This window comes from Danio aesculapii, chromosome 15 (assembly GCF_903798145.1).
Source record: "Danio aesculapii chromosome 15, fDanAes4.1, whole genome shotgun sequence".
NCBI classification, from domain to species: domain Eukaryota; kingdom Metazoa; phylum Chordata; class Actinopteri; order Cypriniformes; family Danionidae; genus Danio; species Danio aesculapii.
The window spans coordinates 27,807,841-27,829,105 of NC_079449.1; the positions used below are offsets into that span (position 1 = coordinate 27,807,841).

At 37.9% G+C, this 21,265-nt stretch overlaps 1 protein-coding gene across 2 annotated transcripts in view; it reads left to right on the top strand.

The window, feature by feature from the left end:
• Positions 1-21,265, top strand: part of tpst1 (tyrosylprotein sulfotransferase 1) — an 80,887-nt gene that overhangs the window by 14,367 nt on the left and 45,255 nt on the right. For both annotated transcript variants that reach the window (XM_056473729.1, XM_056473730.1), the window contains exon 2: positions 2,589-3,615. In XM_056473729.1, coding sequence (XP_056329704.1) covers positions 2,783-3,615 — 833 coding nt within the window. In that variant the 5' untranslated portion in view covers positions 2,589-2,782. The remainder of the gene's footprint in view (positions 1-2,588; positions 3,616-21,265) is intronic.

The window sequence follows — 21,265 nt, forward strand, 5'->3', positions numbered from 1 at the left end:
TTTTTTTCATACCATATGAATAATTTTAGGCTTGACTGTATATATATATATATATAAACCTTAACCTTATCCAATGCATTGCTTAAAATTATTCAAAACATGTTATCGACCACAGGGATACAGCCCATAATACAATACACAGACAAACACCACTAAGATTTACTTCAGAAATCTAAAAATGCACTTTACATCATGATCTACTGGGATTCTCCATTGCCATTTTTCCTCTTCTACCATGTTTAAATGCAGTGCTGACACAGGCCATGGTGTGCTTCTCTGATCGGCACTTTGGTCAGAGAATAGCACAGGCAAAACCTTGTAACAAACCCAATGTGACAGAGCCAGAACAATGTGGTCAACTTTTATGTGCACTGCTTGTGTAGAGTTGGCCACCCACTCCTTAAGGTTGTGTAGCGCTCGGTGCAAATTAAAGACTGCAAGGTCATACGTCTTGTTGCTGGCGAAGATCCGTTCTCTCTGTACATTGAGAGTGGGAGGAAACATGAGTCAATCTTAAGATATCCGACCAGATCCGACTCTAATTTCAGTCTGCTATATCTCGCAAGTGTCACTTCCCAAAATCCAATTGTGCTTATCATACAATATATTGAAGTCTGATCCTTGTTGTCTGCAGTAGCATTTTTTTTAATCCATTTGCTTTGTTAAAAGCTTCTTTCGTTTCAGTTTTGGTTTTGTAGAACAGGGTAGTTAGTACTGTAGAGCTCTATTGCAGTTGATTACTACATTGCAGTATTAAAGTTTAACCAAAAATCAATCTATGAATTCAGTCGATACATTAAGGATGTAATCTGTACACAGTTACTTAAATAAACCTATTATATGATTAGTTTGGTTTAAATTTTTGATTAATAAATAAATTAATTCATTCATTCATTCATTTTCTTTTCGGCTTAGTCCCTTTATTAATCTGGGGTCGCCACAGCAGAATGAACCGCCAACTTATCCAGCATATGTTTTACACAGCGGATGCCCTTCCAGCCACAACCCATCACTGGGAAACATCCATACACACTCATTCACACACACACTATATTACATACTATAATAAAGCTGATCTAGTCGAGGCTCGAACCAGCGACCTTGCTGTGAGGTGAACGTGCTACCCACTCCACCACTGCGTCGCGTGATTAAATTAATATTTATTTTAATATTGTTGGCAGGGTCAGAAAGAGAGACTTTTTAAACTCCTATAGAATACATTTAAACACAATTACAGGGTCTGTACAATGTGCATGCATGTATTACTTTGACTTTGATATTGGAATATTGGAAATCCATTAAAACAGCCATGTTTTTGAGGAGGTACTTGAAAAGTAAGGCAATATATGCTGTAATATATACAGCAATTGCAAAAAATTCTATATGTATTAGGTCTACACGATATTGAAAAAATCTGACATTGCCATGTTTTGTTTTGCTGTTATAAATATTGCGATTCTAAATATAATATCACCAGATGACTTGAGTAGCTCAATTTGGAAGGAATTAGTGATTTTATGTTTACTGGGATGACTTCATAGGACAGTTAATCTGCATAAATGAAACAGACAGCGCGGGTATTTGAGTATAAAAGGAATCATCAAATGTAGCATTTATTGCATAAACGTTAAATAGAATTAATCTCTGATAAAACTATAATTTCTTATGCACGAATGGTTTAAATGCACTCGAAATCTTACAGATTTTACATTATAGCTGTAATTCCACTCACATTTCCTAAGGGATTAATAAACTCAAACTGACATTGCATATTGTGGATTTGCACATTGCGATATCGATGCTGAAATGATATATTGTGCAACCCTAATATGTACTACTTTAAAAAATAGAAAAATAAAAAAACACTAAAACTAAAATATAGTGCTTTGAAATCTTTAAAAGTGTCTCTGCAAACCCTACAGTTAAGAAAATGATAAATATGTGATCTTGGGTATTAAAGCTGTAACAAAGAAATATTGATCTTGTTATTTGATTAAACCACAACAAATTTAGAGTCATTAAAATGGAATAAAAGTTCATCTAAACCATGTGACACCAGCATGAATACAAACAGTCTCATTTCTATATTTTTACCCCTACCCCTTTCCCTACCCCTACTCCTACCTTGGCCTTTGAAACAGAGTGTGATACTATACAAGAGTTATTATTATGGATAATAGATAACGGAATTTATCTGGGTTTTTAAACGCTTTTTTTTTTCACAAGCATGACGGTAAAACATGAACGCTGTTAAGAATGCATTAAAACATGTGCTTGTTTGTTGTAAAAATTCATAATAATGACAAGAAATACTCATTTGTGCATCTCCTGACTTCTGGAATCTGGAACTTATTCTGGGAAATTTTCTTACCCCTTGGTTTCGAGTGTAGTCCTGAAAAATCTCAGTTTTGAGGGGTATCTAGCCCTTCCCCTTAGCCCTATGCCTACAAGCTAAAGAGAATTGGGACAGTCCTAACCCTTCTCGTGAATGCGCAAAACAAGAATTGGGGACTAGACTAAGGGGTAGAATTGGGTTTGGGCCTCTGTCATCGTATGAGGAGTCTGATCTGGTGTTTTCTGTGTTTCAGGCCTGATGGGTTCAGGGACTCGACGAGAGCTGCGTACAGCAGATCCCAACCTCCACTCTCTCCGCCACGGCCAGTCCTGAGTATTGGGCATTCACCTCAACACACTTTGCCCGACCACACCTTCCCTTTATCTGCTTCTTCCCTGTCTGTGTCCTCCCCTGGCTCCTCCACCAGCCCTCCCGCACACCCCCGAGATGATCGGCAAGTTAAAGCAGAACTTACTAGTGGCCTGTCTGGTCATCAGCTCCGTCACGGTCTTCTATCTGGGTCGCCATGCCATGGAGTGCCATCACCGGATAGAGGAGCGCAGCCAGCCCCTGTTGAGCAGCTTGCACACCACCCTCCGAACGGGGCAAAACCTCAGCACCCCTTTCATCTACAATAAAGACATGCCTCTTATATTTATCGGCGGCGTCCCTCGCAGTGGCACGACTCTAATGCGGGCTATGCTGGACGCTCATCCCGATGTGCGCTGTGGGGAAGAAACCCGCGTAATCCCTCGAATTCTGGCCATGAAGCAGATGTGGAGCCGCTCTGGCCGGGAGAAAATGCGTTTAGATGAAGCCGGAGTGACAGATGAGGTCTTGGACTCCGCCATGCAAGCTTTCCTACTAGAGATCATCGTAAAACACGGGGAACCTGCCAACTACCTGTGTAATAAAGACCCGTTTGCTCTTAAATCACTCACTTATCTGGCCAAGATCTTCCCCCATGCTAAGTTCATCCTCATGATCCGTGACGGCAGGGCCTCCGTCCACTCCATGATCTCCCGCAAGGTCACCATCGCCGGCTTTGACTTGAGCAGCTACCGGGACTGTCTTACAAAGTGGAACCGGGCCATAGAGACAATGTACACTCAGTGCCTGGAGGCAGCGGACAAGTGTCTGCCCGTGCACTACGAACAGCTCGTCCTGCACCCTGAAAAGTGGATGAGGACGCTTCTTAAATTCCTCAACATTCCTTGGAACGATGCAGTTCTGCACCATGAGGAGCTCATTGGGAAAGCAGGCGGCGTTTCGCTCTCCAAGTAAGTAATGAGGATTTGTAGATTAGTCAATTAATCAATAATAATTAGCAGAACCACCACAGGGGTCAAATTCACCCTTAGGTGTTTTTCCAATGTACATAACGCATTTTCCAAGCCTACCAATCACTTATCCCATTCTTAAAATTTGTTTAGATTAAATCTAATTTAAAAAATGCGACATTTATATACTTATAAGTGCCAAAAGGTCAAACTGACTTGTAATGTTTTTGGTCATTGTTGTGCCTTTTTTGTGTAGGGTTGCTAGGCAGTGTCTGAGATCTTGGTTATGATTTGATCAATTTTTATCAACGGATAAAAGAAGTTTTGAGTGATGCTGAGTCTGATTTTGCACAGCGAGATGTCATGCATCCTGAGCCAGCTAAGCATTACCAGCTCCACACATCCCGGCCTGCCCTGCCCAGCCGTGTGGTTGTTGCTAGATCACATATGGTTGCGGCTGGAAGTTAACGAGAATTATTTATATTATTTACTAAATATCCCATTAATTGTATTTTATTAAAGGCTACACCTACCCAAACCCTAAACCCAACCATCCCAGTACTGTAAAAATATAAATTATTGTTATACAGGGTTACAAAAATGATGCTATATTGATGTGCGTATCCACAGCTCTATCCTATCTAGACTTTACCCTGCCCTGCCCTGCCCTGTGTTTACGTTGTATTCTGTTTGTTTCTTGCAATGTGAAAAAATGGCGAATGGTTGCACCGGTGTGCTTCCCCTCATAGAAAACAATGTTGTCTACTAAAAGACGTGGCATGTCGCTTTGCAATTTCAGTCACTTTAGCATCCAAATTATTCATGACACAAATTGCATGATATAAAGTCTTTTATAGTCATGATATAAAGTCTTTTCAAACATTAAAGACCTTTTTTCAGCAGATGTGTAGGATGAGAGTTCTTTGAACCAATAATGATTCTTGCTTTAGTGAATTCTACCTGCTAGTGGTTTTGGGTGTACAAAACATCCTGGCACTTTTAGTTCTGGATTAATTAATTATACAAATAATAGTTTGTTGTGAAAAAGTAGACATAATTGTGGGATAAAATCAGAATTAGAAATGTTTAAAATCTTTAATTACCGGCATGGTGGCTCAGTGGGGTGAGCACTGTCACCTCACAGCAAGAAGGTTGCTAATTCGAGTCCCAGCTGGGTCAGTTGGCATTTCTGTGTGGAGTTTGCGTGTTCTTTCCGTGTTCGTGTGGGTTTCCTCACGATGCTTCGGTTTCCCCACAGCCCATACACATGCGCTATAGGGTGAATTGATTAAACTAAATTGTCAGTAGTGTATGTGTGAATAAGTGTGTATGGGTGTTTTCCAATAGTGGGTTGTGTCTGAAAGGGCATTCGCTGTGTAAAACATATGCTGGAATAATAGGTAGTTCATTCCAAAGTGGCGACCTCTGAAATAGAGACTAAGCTGAAGAAAAATTAATGAATGAATTAAGTGTGCATGTTCTGTGTGTGTGAATGAATGGTGCAGTTTGTTTTACTACACACACATGCTTTTTACAGCAAGCTATAATTGTTTGCTTTTAAAACCAAAGCAGGGTTTTGAGGCTAGCGTTCCAGCAGGGGTATCTTGGGTTTATGAGCCATCTGGATCATTTAAGCATGGTTCAGTTATCATATCTAGTTAATGTCACCAGCCGTTTGTGTCACACAGGCTATGTTTGGCATACTTGCGTACTGCCTACGGCATACTGTGCAATTTTCTGTACAGTTTTTTCCATATTTTAGTGGTTTTAAATGCTAAATGTAAAGCAAAGTTTAATATTATTTCATAGTATGATAGACTCGATCGCTTTCACATGACTTGCTTCTTTAATGCATGATTACATCTATATGGTGTATTCATTTTTAATTAAAGGTAAATTATATGTGCAGATAAATGCTAAAAATTATTATTTTGTCAACAATAAGTCATTTAATAATATTTACTAGACATAATAAGTGCTTCCGCTGACTACATTAGTTAACATTAACAACATAACATACAACAACAACAATTTTAATAATTATAATAAATGTTAATATCACATTTTACAATCAAACATTTTTACTGTTATTTACATTTATATTCATTAATATTTTTATGTTTATATAAAATATAAACGCATATTAATTTTATATTTATATTTAGCTTTACTTTCATGCATTTTCTTTTTCGGCCTAAGCCGCCTTTCCACTGCAAACATCAAACAACAAGCATCAGACCAGAAGTCATTCATTTCCAATGGAAAATAGTCAGGGAGCTGCATGGAGTTCAGATCATCTCTGTATGTGAAAAATTCAGATCCGATTTGAGTGTTCTGTTAGTCGTGTCCAAATGTCGTGTGCAATAGAAAGGCGGCTATAATCCCTTTATTAAGCATGGGTCGCTTATCCAGCATATGTTTTACTCAGCGGATGCCCTTCCAGCTGCAACCCAACACTGGGAAACACCCATACACTCTCACACATACACTACGGACAATTTGGCTTACCCAATTCACCTATAGCGCATGTCTTTGGACTTGTGGGGGAAATCGGAGCCCCTGGAGGTAGGGCTGTGCGCTTTTTTTATTTATTTATTTATTTATTTATTTATTTATTTATTTATTTTAATTTAATTTTTTTTTTTAGGGAAAATATATTTTTTTGACAGATATTGCTATTGTGATTTGATTTGCAATTTAATTTTGTAGGCAAGCTCCAGCACAATAATCTGTACGCTGTGGCAACAGTTCTGCGGCAGCTCTTAAAAATGACCTGTCTTTTTTTGATGTCTGTGAGTTTGAAACCAAAATATTACCATATTACCAATGCTGTTTTTCTTTGATATTAATTAATCTATTAATGCTTCTGAAGCAGCAGACACTATTATCCCACTTGTCCGCGCTTTCCTGTTTCTTTTCTTCTTTTTTATTGTGGGCGTTCCGCATGATTCAGTTGCACAATTTCGATTGGGCAGAAGGAAAATGTGCTCACTCAATTAGCTAGAGACACTATAACACACAGACAGCAGTCACACATTTGCTCTGGGCGGGGGAAAATAAATAATAAATATATATTTCATATCACAACCTCTTGCGATTTTTGCAACGTTTCAAATTGTGATTGCAATTCGATTTCAATTAATCAAACAGCCCCACCTGGAGGAAACCCACGTGAACATGGGGAGAACATGCAAACTTCATGTTCTCAGTGATGTTCCTGCTGTGAGGCAACAGCGCTACCCACTGAGCCATCGTGGTGCCCTAGCTATAATTTGTTTTTCTTTTAATTTGGGTTTAAATCAGTTGAATCTCGATTCAACTGAATTTTGACTTATTTTTATAAATTTATTAAAATATAAAAAGTTATTTTTATTTATTTATTTATTCTATTTTTGGCCTTTTTGCTTTTATTAAGTTGGTAGGACAGTATTTCAGACAAGAAGCGAAGTGGGAGAGCGAGAGGGGGTAGGGACGGGAAATGTCCTCGAGCCGGGATTCAAACTCGGGACGCCCTGAAGTGCTACTGCACCATATGTCAGCGTGCTAACCACTAGGCTATTGCGCCAACTTATAAAAAGTTATTTAAAATAAAAATTGTGATTATTGTCGTTCAGTCAAAGGTTGTCAAAATCCATGAAATGTCAAATGTTAAGTCATGGTTGGGTCATTAGATCTCCTGGATATTTCATGCATACTGAACACGCACACACAGTCTATTGATTGTATGCATACTGAATATTTGAGAAGTTATGAAGATGTGTGCTATTTCAAACATAAACAACACTGTTTCTGTGGTAACTGTCTATTTATGTGAATGTGCAGGTGTGTGTAGGCGTTCCCTTCTCTGTCAAAATATAACTATACATGTGTTACATTTATTTATTACATTTATTTTGTACTGTTCCCGCTGAATTAAGAGAGCAAAGCCTCTCTCTTTGCTCAAGTTTTATTCACTACGATGGTGCTAAGTGAAATGGAGCTCTCTGGAATCATAATAAAATCAAATAGAAATCATAAATAAAAATGCGTTGTTGCCTTGGCAATGCAAGCATAATGTAAACAGAAGTGATCAACAGTTTAAAAGTGCCCAATTATTAAGATGTGTTAACATAATTATTAAATAATTAATTATAAACATGCAATTTTCAAAATGCCCTACTTTTATTTAATTAATGCAAGAATGTGCAAATCTACAGTCATGTGTGTGAAGCTGTTGGATTGTCGGGTGTTTGTTAAAGAGCCCATATTATACATGAAATAGGGTCATATGTAGGTTGTAAGGGTCTCCAACAACAGTCTAATGTGCATGCAAGGTCAAACAACACTTTGATGGTCTTATAATCTGCATTTATTTTTACCTAATTATCCCAGCGACTCCCATATGAATCATTCAGCGATTCATTTGTTCCCAAACCCCTCCTCAGCGCGAAGCTAATCTGTGCTGATTGGACCGATGACAGCCTGCTGCAATTGGTCGACACGGACAAGGCTTCAGCGCGAGGCAGAGTGAAATGCCCAGCTAATCAACAATATAAAAGTAGTCACAGTGCATACACGCTTTATAGTGGATTTTGGCTGCCAGTGGGTGAATGTAAATACAGACGACTAACTATTTTATTGAGCAAAAAGTCCAAGAACTGGTGAGGAGATCTCCTAGGCCGTCGCAGTCTACTTGCTCTTTTCACACACACACACACACACACACACACACGCACGTGCGCGCGCACGCACACACACACAGGGCCGGCGCGTCCATAGAGGAGACCTAGAGCGGCAGAATAGACAGGGGGCGGCGCTCAGTTATAACCGCGAATCGCTCCGTTATATCTGCAGCGCTCAGTTATGTCAGAATGGGGGAAGAAACTGATCCATGATGCACTGATCCATGTTCTGACAGTCTTTACTGATCCTTCCTTTAACAAACTGATGAAGTCTTCTTTTTAAGCATGTAATTTCCAGAAGCACTCGATCTGCTTAAGGCTGGGCTATATTGCTGATGTTTCATCTTTGATTAGACTGTCAATAAAATCCATCTTCACAGCGTGACTTCATTCTACCGGTGTCTCTCTGTGTGTGTGTGTGTGTGTGTGTGTGTGTGTGAGACTTTTTTTCTGTTAGTGGGCGGGGCCGCAGGTTTCAAATCTCCCGGGTTTGCGCGTGCAACTACTTGTGTTTCATAGCCGCGTCATCACGAAACACCTAATGACTCGTTATCAAGACGACTCGTTTGAAGCACTATGAGTCGACTCTTTTATAGATGAATCAATAGTTTTAAACACTATACACTTACAGATTTAAGCCTTAGCTGGACATTTCACTTCACTTAGAGCTATGTTACACACTACATGGAAGGGCATTTTCAAAAACCCATAATATGGGCTCTTTAACCAATAAATATGTTTATTGTTCTGTGAATTATTCTGGCTTTTTTTTCAAAGCATAGCACCTGGAGCGTAGACTTTTTATTAAACTATAAAAAGTTATTTAAAAATATTTTTTTTTATTATTACCTCCTTTAAATTACCACAGTAGAAAGGTCATTTAGTCAAAGGTTGTCAAAATTCATGGAATGTCAAATGTTAAGTCATGCGTGGGTTATTACTGTAGATCACCTGGATATTTCATGCATACTGAACACGCACACACAGTCCATTGCTTGCATACTAAATATTTGAGAAATTATGATCGTGTGCTATTTCAAACATAAACAACACTGTTTCTGTGGTAACTGTCCATTTATGTGAATGTGCAGATGTGTGTAGGCGTTCCTTTCTCTGTCAGAATATAACTCTACATGTGTTACATTTCTCACTGACAAGTGATGCATTATTTTCAGTTCTGGCTGATAACAACTTGATAACCCCTAGGGTGCAGTTGTGTACACGATCAGTTCGACCAAAGTGTGTTGTGTTGCAGCTTGAAAGGCATGATGTTCATGAATCTAATGATTTCTGTGCAGTTCGTGCACTAGATAGTCCAAACGGAGGGGTGTAGCTCACCGTTAACATTCCTCTTGCAATGAAACATGCTGTAGCTTGCTGGAACACGAGTCCTGATGGAGTTTTATTTATTCAATTGGAAAATTTGAGGTATAATGTGAAGTCTGCCGTGTGATGTAACCCTTTGCATTCATTTTTTGTAAGTGCAACCTTGTTTTGTCAAGAGCTTTTCAGACGTCATTTGTTTCGGTACTTTAGGGAGCTGTGCCCATATTAAGAACAGAACAAGGTTAGATGCTTTTTATATTAATCTCTCCAGACAACAAAGAGCTGGTCACATGTTATGGCTGTGGTTTATTGAAGCATATTAGAATTACATATGGACTGCAGAAGTTACTAAAATCTCAAAAGGACAAAGGGTCGTCCCATCGCTGCTATTGACACATGAATCAGTTAAATCCCTTGATGTCCTATGGAGAAATTTGGCTTGGGGATTTTATTTTTTTTGGCTGAGCTTTTATTTTTCAGAAATGAAAAGCTTGTGGTCTGAGAGGAAGCTGTGCTGTGGCATTTCTCTTCTCGCTCCTCTTTGTTTTAGAGCTTCTCTGGTCTGTCTTTCATCTCTTCTGATATCTGTGAGCTGACTGAACTGTGGACTTGTTCTGACCTTTTTTGACATCCATTTTGTCTCTTTCTTATGTTTAGTCTTTTATCACTTCCTTTTAGATTCTGGGTAATAAGACGTTTTTGGCAGCGTTTGATTTAGATTGTTCATTTTTACACACAATACTTTCTCTGAAATAATTTAAAAGAGTAATAGAAATAGTAAAAGAGTAAAAGACTTAAAAAACAGTGGGTAAAATCACCCATAAAGGCACCCCCCCCAATAATAGTGATGCAGTAATATAATAAAGAATAATACAGTACATAATTTCAAAGCATAAATATAGAGTATAGATTAATTTAAGTCTTTTAAGGAAGATTTTAAACTATTTATATCATTTGTTACAGATTGTTGATTTTTTTGTTTTTTGTTTTTTGTTCAGTATTTATTTTATACTGATTATTTATAATACATAATTGTACAAATATTTCACATGCGATGTGAAATAAGTTTACAGGCAAGTGTTTATAAAACAAAATTGGTGTGCTCATGAGGCTTGATTAAATGGTATAATAATAATAATAATAATAATAATAATAATAATAATAATAATAATAATAATAATAATAATAATAATAATAATTATTATTATTATTATTATTATTATTATTATTATTATTATTGCTATTATATAAAGGATTCAACATTTGAAGTGGATCAAAAACCTTTTTCAAAATAGTCCTAAGGCAAGAATGGGTGTTGTTCAATAGGTTTAGGACAACTTTGATGAAAGGTTTTGAACTATTCAAATGTTAACTATAGTATACACTGCTTCCCACACATAGACTTTACTTGGGCGGGCCGCCCAGGTATTTCAACGGCCACCTAAGTATATTTAGTGACAGTTTTTCTCTCTTTTTTACTATTATTAACATCCTTTTACACTTTATTGTATCTGCCGTAATATAACCAAACATCCTGAGATTGATTAAGTAGTGGAATATCTTCTCTTGATTCTGTGTCGTTCTGTGTAGTGTAGTGCTGTGTGTGCACATGGCTTCAAAACAACATAAAAGTAACAGAAATAGTGGATTTCTTTTTTATTTCAACAGTCTTTTTAACTCTAACCAATTGAAAAGAAACAGTGTAAAACAGTGTCATTATAAATACAATTATTGTTAAAATTTTAATTATACTTTGTTTGTCGCATATAGTTAACTACTTATGTGATGTGGGTAAATAGTGTGTTTCAATCCGACTACCACCGCAAGTATATTTCAAACCTGTGGGAAGCACTGGTATATAACCAATTTTATATAATTTTTTACTTTTCCTGCAAGGTTTGATCTGGAAAGCTGGAAGATTGAACTCCTGAAATCCTTTTTTGTTTCTTACTTTATTCTGATTTTGTTCAAAATTTCATTTCACCACTTTGTTCTTAAAATATACGAACATGTATGCCAAACTACATGAGGTCAGAGTAACCCTTACTCTGTAATAGACTGAGATTTGAACAGTCAGCTTGTTATTGGTGGCTGCTGTGTCCTTTCTTCTGAACATTTGGAGAGAAGCTGAAGGGCTCACAGTTAAAAGTGGCATTTATTAAACAGAGTGCTGACAGTAAAAGCAGGGCTACTTTGAAAGGTCTGTTGTGGGAACGGAAAAAGGGATGAGCTGAGAACACCTCACCTGCTGAATACACTGCTATTCTTCCAAAACCACATAATGAAGGGATCAGTGACACGCAGTATCATTAGTCACTGAATGGACAAGTGGATGTTTGTGCGATGACACTGAGAGCCAACTACTCCTGAATAAATCATTCATTTTCAGTTTTCACATTAAACTTTGAGTAAATTGCTATAGAAACTATTTGTCTGATTGTTGAAAACTGGTGCAGTGTTGTATAGCATCGTAGAACAGTTTTTCCAAAATCCCAAACTTCAGTTGCTCTTGTACAGTAGTGTACTTTATGAAGGGATGATGTTAGTTAGGGCTGTGCAATATGATAATACATTTGTTTGGACAAAATTAAAAAGTGTATCGTTTAATTTTATGCTCTATTTTTTATTTTGTCGTGTCACGTATATACAGTGTGTGCATATGTTAGGGTTGGGTTGATAGACGTCGATGGCCGATAGACATCACGATGCTAAGCCGGCATGGAAATCCTCCACCCCGGCCCCCTCGCAGCAGCAACCCGCTCCCGAAAAATACACACTTAGGCCCTGTTTACACTAATACGTCTCAGTTTTAAAATGAAATTTTAGAACGAAAATGATCCCCGTCCACACTGGCGTTTCACCTAGCATTTCTGAAAAGCCCTCCTTCCACACTATACTGCTGAAAATGCACATCATGTGACCATACACACACACACAGTCTGGCATGCGCTGCAGCATATGTGCATGTCTGCGCTACAGCAGTTAGTGGGTGCTTTGAGCACAAAACCCCAGAGAGCAGTGCACTTTGGACAGTTTATCAAGGATGTACCGTTGGATTGCATCTCACTATAGCTCTTAAACTTGATATTTAATTAATCTTGTCTATATCTAACGACTCTTCTGTCTTTTGAATCTATCAGGTAACGTGTCATAGTGTCAGTACACTGCTTCAGTCTTTCGCTTTCATGCTTGTACCAAGTAATTTTAGTAAAAAATTCAGATACGGTTGGTTGGTTGGTTGGTTGGTTCCGTTTAGTTGTGCACCTTTTTACCAACCAAGTTTGTTGATGCCCGCGGTGTGTAACTTATGTTTATTTATTTTTGATTTGTTTATGGGTAAAACAAAGACCATGCAGGTCTGGTAGTTGAAGCGGTAGGCTACAAGTTATGAATTCGTTATGAATTAATTATTCATTCATTCATTTTCTTGTCGGTTTAGTCCCTTTATCAATCTGCGGTCGCAACAGCGGAATGAACCACCAACTTATCCAGCATTTGTTTTACGCAGCAGATGCCCTTCCAGCCGCAACCCATCTCTGGGAAAATGAATTAATTAATTATTCATAAAATAGTTCCCCGCCACCTAAGATGACCATCACGATGTTTCACATTAGACATCATACAATGCCAAATTGGTCGATATCGCCAACCCTAGTATATGTTTTACGGTAATATTATATTTGGCATATGTTTTATCAATTTTAGAATTTATACTAGGGCTGCACTATATTGGAAAAATCTAACATTGTAATATTTTGTTATACGCACACACACGCACACACACACACACACACACACACAGGCACTAGTATATGTGTTTTGCGAGGGCTCCCATAGGCATCATGTATTCCATACTGTAAAAATGCTTATTATATTGCTTTACCCTATGCCTACATCTAAATCCAACCCTCACAGGAAACATGTGGCAAATTTTAAATAACAAAAACCCCATTAATTATAATTTTTTAAGCATTTTGAATTACGAGGACACATGGCATGTTCTTATAAAGACTTTAACATGGTCATACCAATGTCATTATACAAATATGACCATGTAAACAACAAAAACAATTACACACACACACACACACTTGTATATGTGGTTTACGAGGACTCCATAGGCATCATGTATTCTATACTGTGGAAAATGTGTATTATATTCCCCTTCCCCTGTCCCTAAATCCACAAGGCATGTCCTCATAACAACGGTAACATGGTCAATCCAATGTCATACCCATGTCATTATACAAATTTGCCCTTGTAAACCACAACAACAAGAATACCCTCTCTCTCTCTCTCTCTCTCTCTCTCTCTCTCTCTCTCTCTCTCTCTCTCTCTCTCTCTCTCTCTCTCTCTCTCTGTCTCTCTCTCTCTCTCTCTCTCTCTCTCTCTGTCTCGCTCTCTATCTCTCTTTCTCCTCTCTCTCTCTCTCTCTCTCTCTCTCTGTCTGTCTCGCTCTCTCTCTCTCTCTCTCTCTCTCTCTTTCTCTCTTTCTCTCTCTCTCTCTCTCTCTCTCTCTCTCTCTCTCTCGCACTCTCTCTCGCACTCTCTCCCTCTCTCTCTCTAAATGCATCCCACTTTAAAAATCCCACTTAACCTAAAACAACAACTGCATTAACTCCACCTTATAGAATTGCTACAAACATCTGTTTGTTGTTTAGCAAAATATGATTAGTTACATATTGAAATATACTCCAAAAATAGAGATTTCTTTTTAAATTTTTGCCTATTTCCCATAACAACAACCTACGTTGTACCAATCCCAAAGCAAAACGCCACTACTTTTATTTATTGATTATTTTTTATGTTAAAAAAATCAAGTATTTATTGATGTTTTTGCTTCCGAGCTCTCCATTTTTTTTGCCTGTCTCTATTACCTCTGCCACTGCAGCATTCACAATGTCTCTTACTCTTGCTTGATCAAGCTTCCCAGGCTTAATGGGGATTTCTGAAGATTTATGCGGGGCTGTAGGAAGAATCTCACTGGAGGATCTGTGGTGCCTTCAACAGGTATTTTACTGCTGTTCTGCACCCATATCCCATGTGTCCTGGGGCAAGACTTTAGTGCTCCTCATGTCTGCTCCAGTGAGTCCCATCCAGGCTCTGCTAAATTAACTAGAGCCCTTCAACTGACATGATCCCTGTCCCTGTCCTTCTGTGGCTTTGCTGAGGGCCGGCTGGCTGCTTTGGATAAACATAAAAATCCTTAATGAAGGCTAAGTGAGCAGTACTGCTGTGTGTCACGGCTCGGTGACAGTGAGCTTCAGAGACTTAAATCCTAAACTGTCCTTCAGAAGAGAGATGGAGGACAGATGGATGGATCTTGTCTTCTCATGTCCAGACAGTAGCATGTGCATTCTTTACCACACTGTCTTCATAGATTTGGTTTTAAATCTAAAGTTCATTAAAGCAGAGGACATTATATGCAGCTTATTCCAGATCCACCGTGGACATGTTTCGTATTATATGTACTTTAATTATGCTGTCCTAGTCATTTCTTTGGAGTATAATGTTAACTGAGGCTGTCAAGATTGATGAAGAAATGGAGTTAGGAATTCACATTTTTAATCAATGACAGTCTTCGCCTCCAGTGAGCTATTAATCACTGCAACTAGATTATTTAGTCAGTAAGTTGGCTGAAAACTGGATCATTAGAGTTTTTGAATCAATCGTTCAGATCAGTCGATTCATTAATAAGACTCGACTCAAAGAACAGAAGCTCACAATCTTTTATATGACACCATGTTAACATTTTGAGGGCTCGTTTCAGATCATTTCTGTTTAAAGATTAACATCATTGTACACTTTGGGTTTTTTTCTAGCATGCAATACGCAGCATAATGTAAAGAATTTGCACTCAAAAAAAAGATTTTTGCTGAGATTTTGAGATTTTGCTGAGATTTTAGAGATTACAACTTAATTGTTTTATGTTCAATCCCCTTAATCGTTAATGGTTAACATAATCAATTTGCATTGGGACAACATGAATGAACTGTGTGGAATTCTGCGTCTTTTTAGAGTGTGTAAACTGTACCCTGTTCATATACCGTACTAAGTAGTTTGGCCAAACAATTAGCACTTAAAGTATGCAAAATTGCAACAACAACAACAAAATACTGCATTGTGAAGTGCTTGAGGGTAACAGACAAATTTTATTGCTCTTAACATCTAGTGAGAAATGGTTAAGACATTGAGAAAAGTTGTAACTTTATAGTACTCGTATGCTCAGCACCTGTGTTCATGCAACATGGATTAACTTTGGAAAGCTATGCATTTGGCTTTATACAGTACATCACAATATGCTCTTGTGTCAAAGATTTTTGGGTCAGTTCTGTGCATGTAAAAATTTAATGGAAACAATTCTTTATAAAGTACATGAATAATTAAAAAGTACAGTTTCAAAATAGGCACTCTTTTAATGAGGAAGGCGTGCTCTGAAATATTAGTCTTCTGTTGGACTCTTGCCTTCACATGATACGAATTCACAGGTCAGAGTTCAGCAAACCTGAATTTCGGAATGCAGTGAAGTGTGAAATAACTTTGCATGGGCTCACTTTTCCAGCTCCAGTTTCAGCGAACGGAAGTCAAGGAAATGAATCTCTTTATTTTAGGGAAATTTATTTGATGCCATAATTAAATTATATTGTCCTCCTTGCTTGTTTTTGGCCCATGCACTTATCCCTGATGTTTAACGGCTTGTGTCTAAACAAAGGGCACCAATGTGAGTTTACAGACCAACACACAAAACAGCAGGTGTCAAAGCAGCATTTAAAAAATGCCTCTGGTTAGGTTTTTTTGTTTTTTGTTTGACACGCCATGTTAAAAGCTGGCCAATCAGTATCCACACAGAATCTGCGCGCGCAGAATTCCGCAAATTTTTAGCCCATCATTGATTCTGTTTATTTACTTGTGTAAATTTATATGTATTCAGTTTTTAAATTAATTTCAGTAACATTATTGACTAATATGAAAATATTCATATGATTTATTCACAATACAGTTTGTAAAGTAATATTTTCTGTCTTTTAGTAGAAATATTATATGAGAGACTTGCTTTGTTTACCAAATAAAGTGGATCTAATTGGATTTGCATTGTAAACATTAAATAAAAGTTAAGAAGGTATTGTTTTTTATTTCGTATATTAAGTTTTTAGTTATGGTACTCCCAAAATCATTCCGCATAATCCTCAGATTTTTAACACAATTCTGCACAGAAATAGCAAGAAATGTCAGCAGATTCCGTCTGGCCCTACCAATCAGTAAGATTGGCAGTTTTGTTCATGTGCCTTGAGCTGTTGAAGTTACAGTATAACATGACTTGGTGGTGCTCAAGCCCAAACCGGTCTAGCTTAGCACACAGGAATTGCTGATAAAATAGGATTTGAGCGTAAATTTCATTTCATTTTCTTTCATGTGATAAATACAGAGTAAAAGATGAGCGGGACTTCTTGTGCAGTGCCAACATGTGTACAGGGGTATTTCTGGTTTTCAGTAGTACCATGTAATGTCACGGCGTGATTTTGCGTGTTTACTCTGATTATGGACCCTTTTCATATCACTGTTATAACATGTTTAAGAGTCATCATAATCTTAAATCCTTTAAAGTTTTTAATATTTAGATTTTTATTTATATTAATATTACATTAATATTTAGATATATGTATTTACGTACGTATTATGTCATCTTTGTATCAATTTACAAAAAGCAAACTACCGATAATGGGAGGCAGTTGTAATGCAGCGTCTATTGGCAGGACAGTAAATTTGACATTGTTCTCTCTCCTGGCTGCCGTTAACAGTCTCACACATTTTTTTTCCTTTTTCTGAAAGTCTTGATAAAACCCTTGTGGAGTTTTTTTAAAAAAAAATTTTATTTCACCAAATATAATACCAAAAAATATTATTTGTTTTACTCTCCCATTCACTGTGCTCTAAGTTTACCAAACTATAATGACTTCCACTACTGAGGAACCCGGACATGTGAAAAAGGTCCATTGCCAGTGAAAATTGCTTTTGTATGGATGCCGGAAAACATCCCTGGGGAAAAAACACTGAAGATAAGTGTGAGTGAAAATGGTCTCACCGTGCACAAGCCTTTAGGCCTGTCATAGATGAGTAAATCTGGCTCTAAAAACCAGAGTAAGTGGCAGTATGTCATCGACTTACCCAAATCATTCATTCAGAAACAAATGATTCATTTAGAAACTAAACAAATGACTGCTTTGTTTTATTAGCTCACTCAGTTCATTCAAACACTGATTCATTTAGTAACAAAACAGTTTTGCTCTGAGATGCACTATTTTGCTCTGGCTTTGTATTCAAAATGTTACTCGCTGAAACTTGAGTGAAAACTATTGCTTAAAATCAATATCACATTCGTGATCACACTCATCTGCTGATGTTCAGGTAAAAACCACTGCTGTCTGTGGGATATTACTTAAATATTTAATATCTTATTAATAATATTGATAAAACGTAGTTAAAGGTGCTGTATATACGTTTTTTACTTTTTAAAGCATAAAAATACCATAATATGTTTGCAGATAATAAAGAAACATGCTAAGTGAACATTATTGTTTATCTGAAAAACAATGCTGAAATCAGATATTCTGCTTTGAAAATGTTCATTACGTGCCGGAATATCTGTCTTTCTTTTGATACCTTTAACCCGCCTAGTTCCAGTTTAGCCAATTATATTTTAGCTCCCTGGGTTGCCAAAGTAAAAAAAAATTGCGTATTTGATTCATTCCGTCATGAAGGCTCTCAAGTTATGTGTCCGTGATGGACAATAGCAGACTCTGAAATGAGATGCAGATTCAGAGCTCCACATGAAGTTATTAATTGGTAAATAATATAAATATTGGCAACATAAACATTAGATGAGCAGGTTATATTGTAACCTCGTGTCCTAACAACTTGCTATGTGACAAGATTTGCAGTGATAATCAATTTGAGTGTTTGCACCAGACAAAACATGACAGAAATTTAAATACAGCCATTAAGAAGCACAGAATAGTGCATATACTGCACTTCAGCGAAATGGTAAGGTTTATAATCTAATTATTACATTCTGAACCTCTTTAACATTATTAAACATAGATGCTGAATCACTGATATATCTTTCTTGTACCGAGTCACAATTCTAAAGTTCAATTTCAAACAATTTATTTTATTTTCAAGATCTGAGGTAGAGGTCTGCATTCCCGCGGGACCTGATCAGCTTTCTTGCGCCAAGGGAATAAATTTCCAAATAAAACGTGGTAGCGGTCAGTAACTCTGGTGTAATTTGAAGAGTGGGCCTAACTATATAGCACTCCTGAGAGAAAGAGCATGCATTGTGTGTGTCGCTTGTAATGGGCTGACTGGACTCTGTAACATCCAGCTGGGTATTTTTTTATTTATTTTTTTAATCGCTATACATTCTTCTGTGACCCAATATGTACCTGCTACATGTATAGAAATAATGCTGATATGATATATGAAACACAATCTGTAGTTGTCAAATATATTGAGTGGATATGTTTGTAAATCTGACTTTGAAAGAGTCAGTGCCGTAACAGCCACAAACCTCACCGCATGTCATGCGGCACTCATGTCCAATCACAAAGGTGCAAACAAAACTGACATTTAGTCTACAATCCTTGCACAACCTACACTTTTATCTGTTCTCTTTCTCTTTTGGTAATTCCCAATTATAACGTGAGATTTTAAAACCAGATCTAAAATTAGCGGGAAACGGTTGGGTCAGGTAGAAAATGGGGCAGGTCACGCAGTGAGTGAACAAAGACTGAATATATGGCGGGAGCGGTCGGGTGCGGTATAAAACCTGGCAGGAGCGGGTGGGAGCAGGATTAAAATTACACTCTCACGCAGATCTCTAATCTGAGGTGAACTATCTGCTGCTGCTTTCAGTGGTATGACAATAAATATTACGTAAAATGGCATTCACATTGTTCGCATTTAACACTAAAAAAAGCGCATGAGGTGTACCTGAGGTGATCATTGTCAGTTTGTCCTGTTGTCTAACTGCAAGAAATAGAAACCTTTTCTAAAATATATAATTTCAGGTGATGGTTAGAACAAAAACTAACTTTAATATAGTAAGTATTTCCTGTTCATGTCGTCAATCTGGCAGCCTGCGCTTGCGTGTGTTTTCAACCAGGCCTGCAATATCTAGTTCCACTGGGTGTCAAACTTACATACTGCACCTTTAAAATAATAATTCTGATTATTATCGTAGACCTCTTTAGGTGTGACTGACCCCTTTAGGCATAAAAAAATCTATGATATAGTTTGAAATGCCTATTTTATTTTTCACCAGCCTTTTTAATGTTGGGAAAGGTAGTTTGATCTGAACTAGTCATGGTAAATCTGCTTTGTAACAGGTGCTCTATAGGCCACACATACTTCGCATTAGCATTGTGCACACATCATATGCATGAATATTTGATCGCTCAGTTGCAAAAACACCCCTCTTCAGATCATCAGAGGAGTTCAGCTACAGTACTCGACCAAACAGGCGCCTTTGCTCTCCTTGGAGGCATCAGAAAAAAGCATGCAGGCTCAAGCTTTCGTGGTCCTGCAGCCCTTGAGGCGAACGAAACCACCATAGCTCATTTCGGAGAAGGCACTGATACGATTTTAGGCAGAGGGGAGCCTTTAGGGCCCTAATGGCTGATGATAAACACTAAACCCACCCTTCATCCCAGAGGGCATGTACAAATACAAGTCCATTAAATTTGGCCCGCAACACCTGCCAGGGGAGCAGCTTTATGCACTTAGGTTTGTTAGTGCTGGGTCTCTATCTGTTTGTTTTGTTTTTTGAGCTATTGATCAGCGGCTCACCACCTATGACTCTCTCTGACCGATGTATGGGCCACCAGACATTAACATTAATTTTGAATGCACGGTTTAAGCGACTAGCGGCAGAGACCTGACCATTAGCACGAGCAGCCCATGTAGCTCAGGGCTTTGTTATTTGGCTTTACTACTGCACCGCCATGCAAAAAGCTCCAGCACCCTCCATGAATAATTGACAAACAGCCAGAGACCATTAAGCCGCTCTTCCAGAAGGAAAGCTCTGCATGACCTTACAAACGCGTGTGTTTGTGTACTTGCAATAAGGCGAGAAAAGGCCAGCGTGTTTGTATGAGAGATGCAAAAAAAGTCCACTCTCTGCGTGATGTATGCGGCGTCTGCTGTCATATAGCTGCTGCTGCGGAGTAATGGATGTAGCAGTAGCCGTGTTAAATTATCTCTTTCATCTCTCTAACCCGGCCGCTTATAGACAGCGTGGTGATTTGTGTTGCTGTTGGAGCAGTTACTGTACATATGGGCCGTGGGCGGAGAACAAACATTCAATATACTCCGCTTCTATGGGAAATGTGGGATTATGAGAAAGTTGCTCTTGATTAAATGTGTCGTTCGGCTAAGACATGGTCTAGCGGCTGGCACATGTGCTCGTACACATGTGGGCGATGTGAGTTTAAATCTGGCTCCCATTGTGTTCCTTTTCTGTTCCTCTCATCGTTTACTCTCGTTTTTACACCTTCTTTTGGAATATGAATTGGCAGAAAGACCAAAAATAAGGAAATTGCTAGGAAAAAGCCATTTTATGGGCAAATTTATTTAAAATTAAGTTTGTGTTATTGAATGTGTACTTT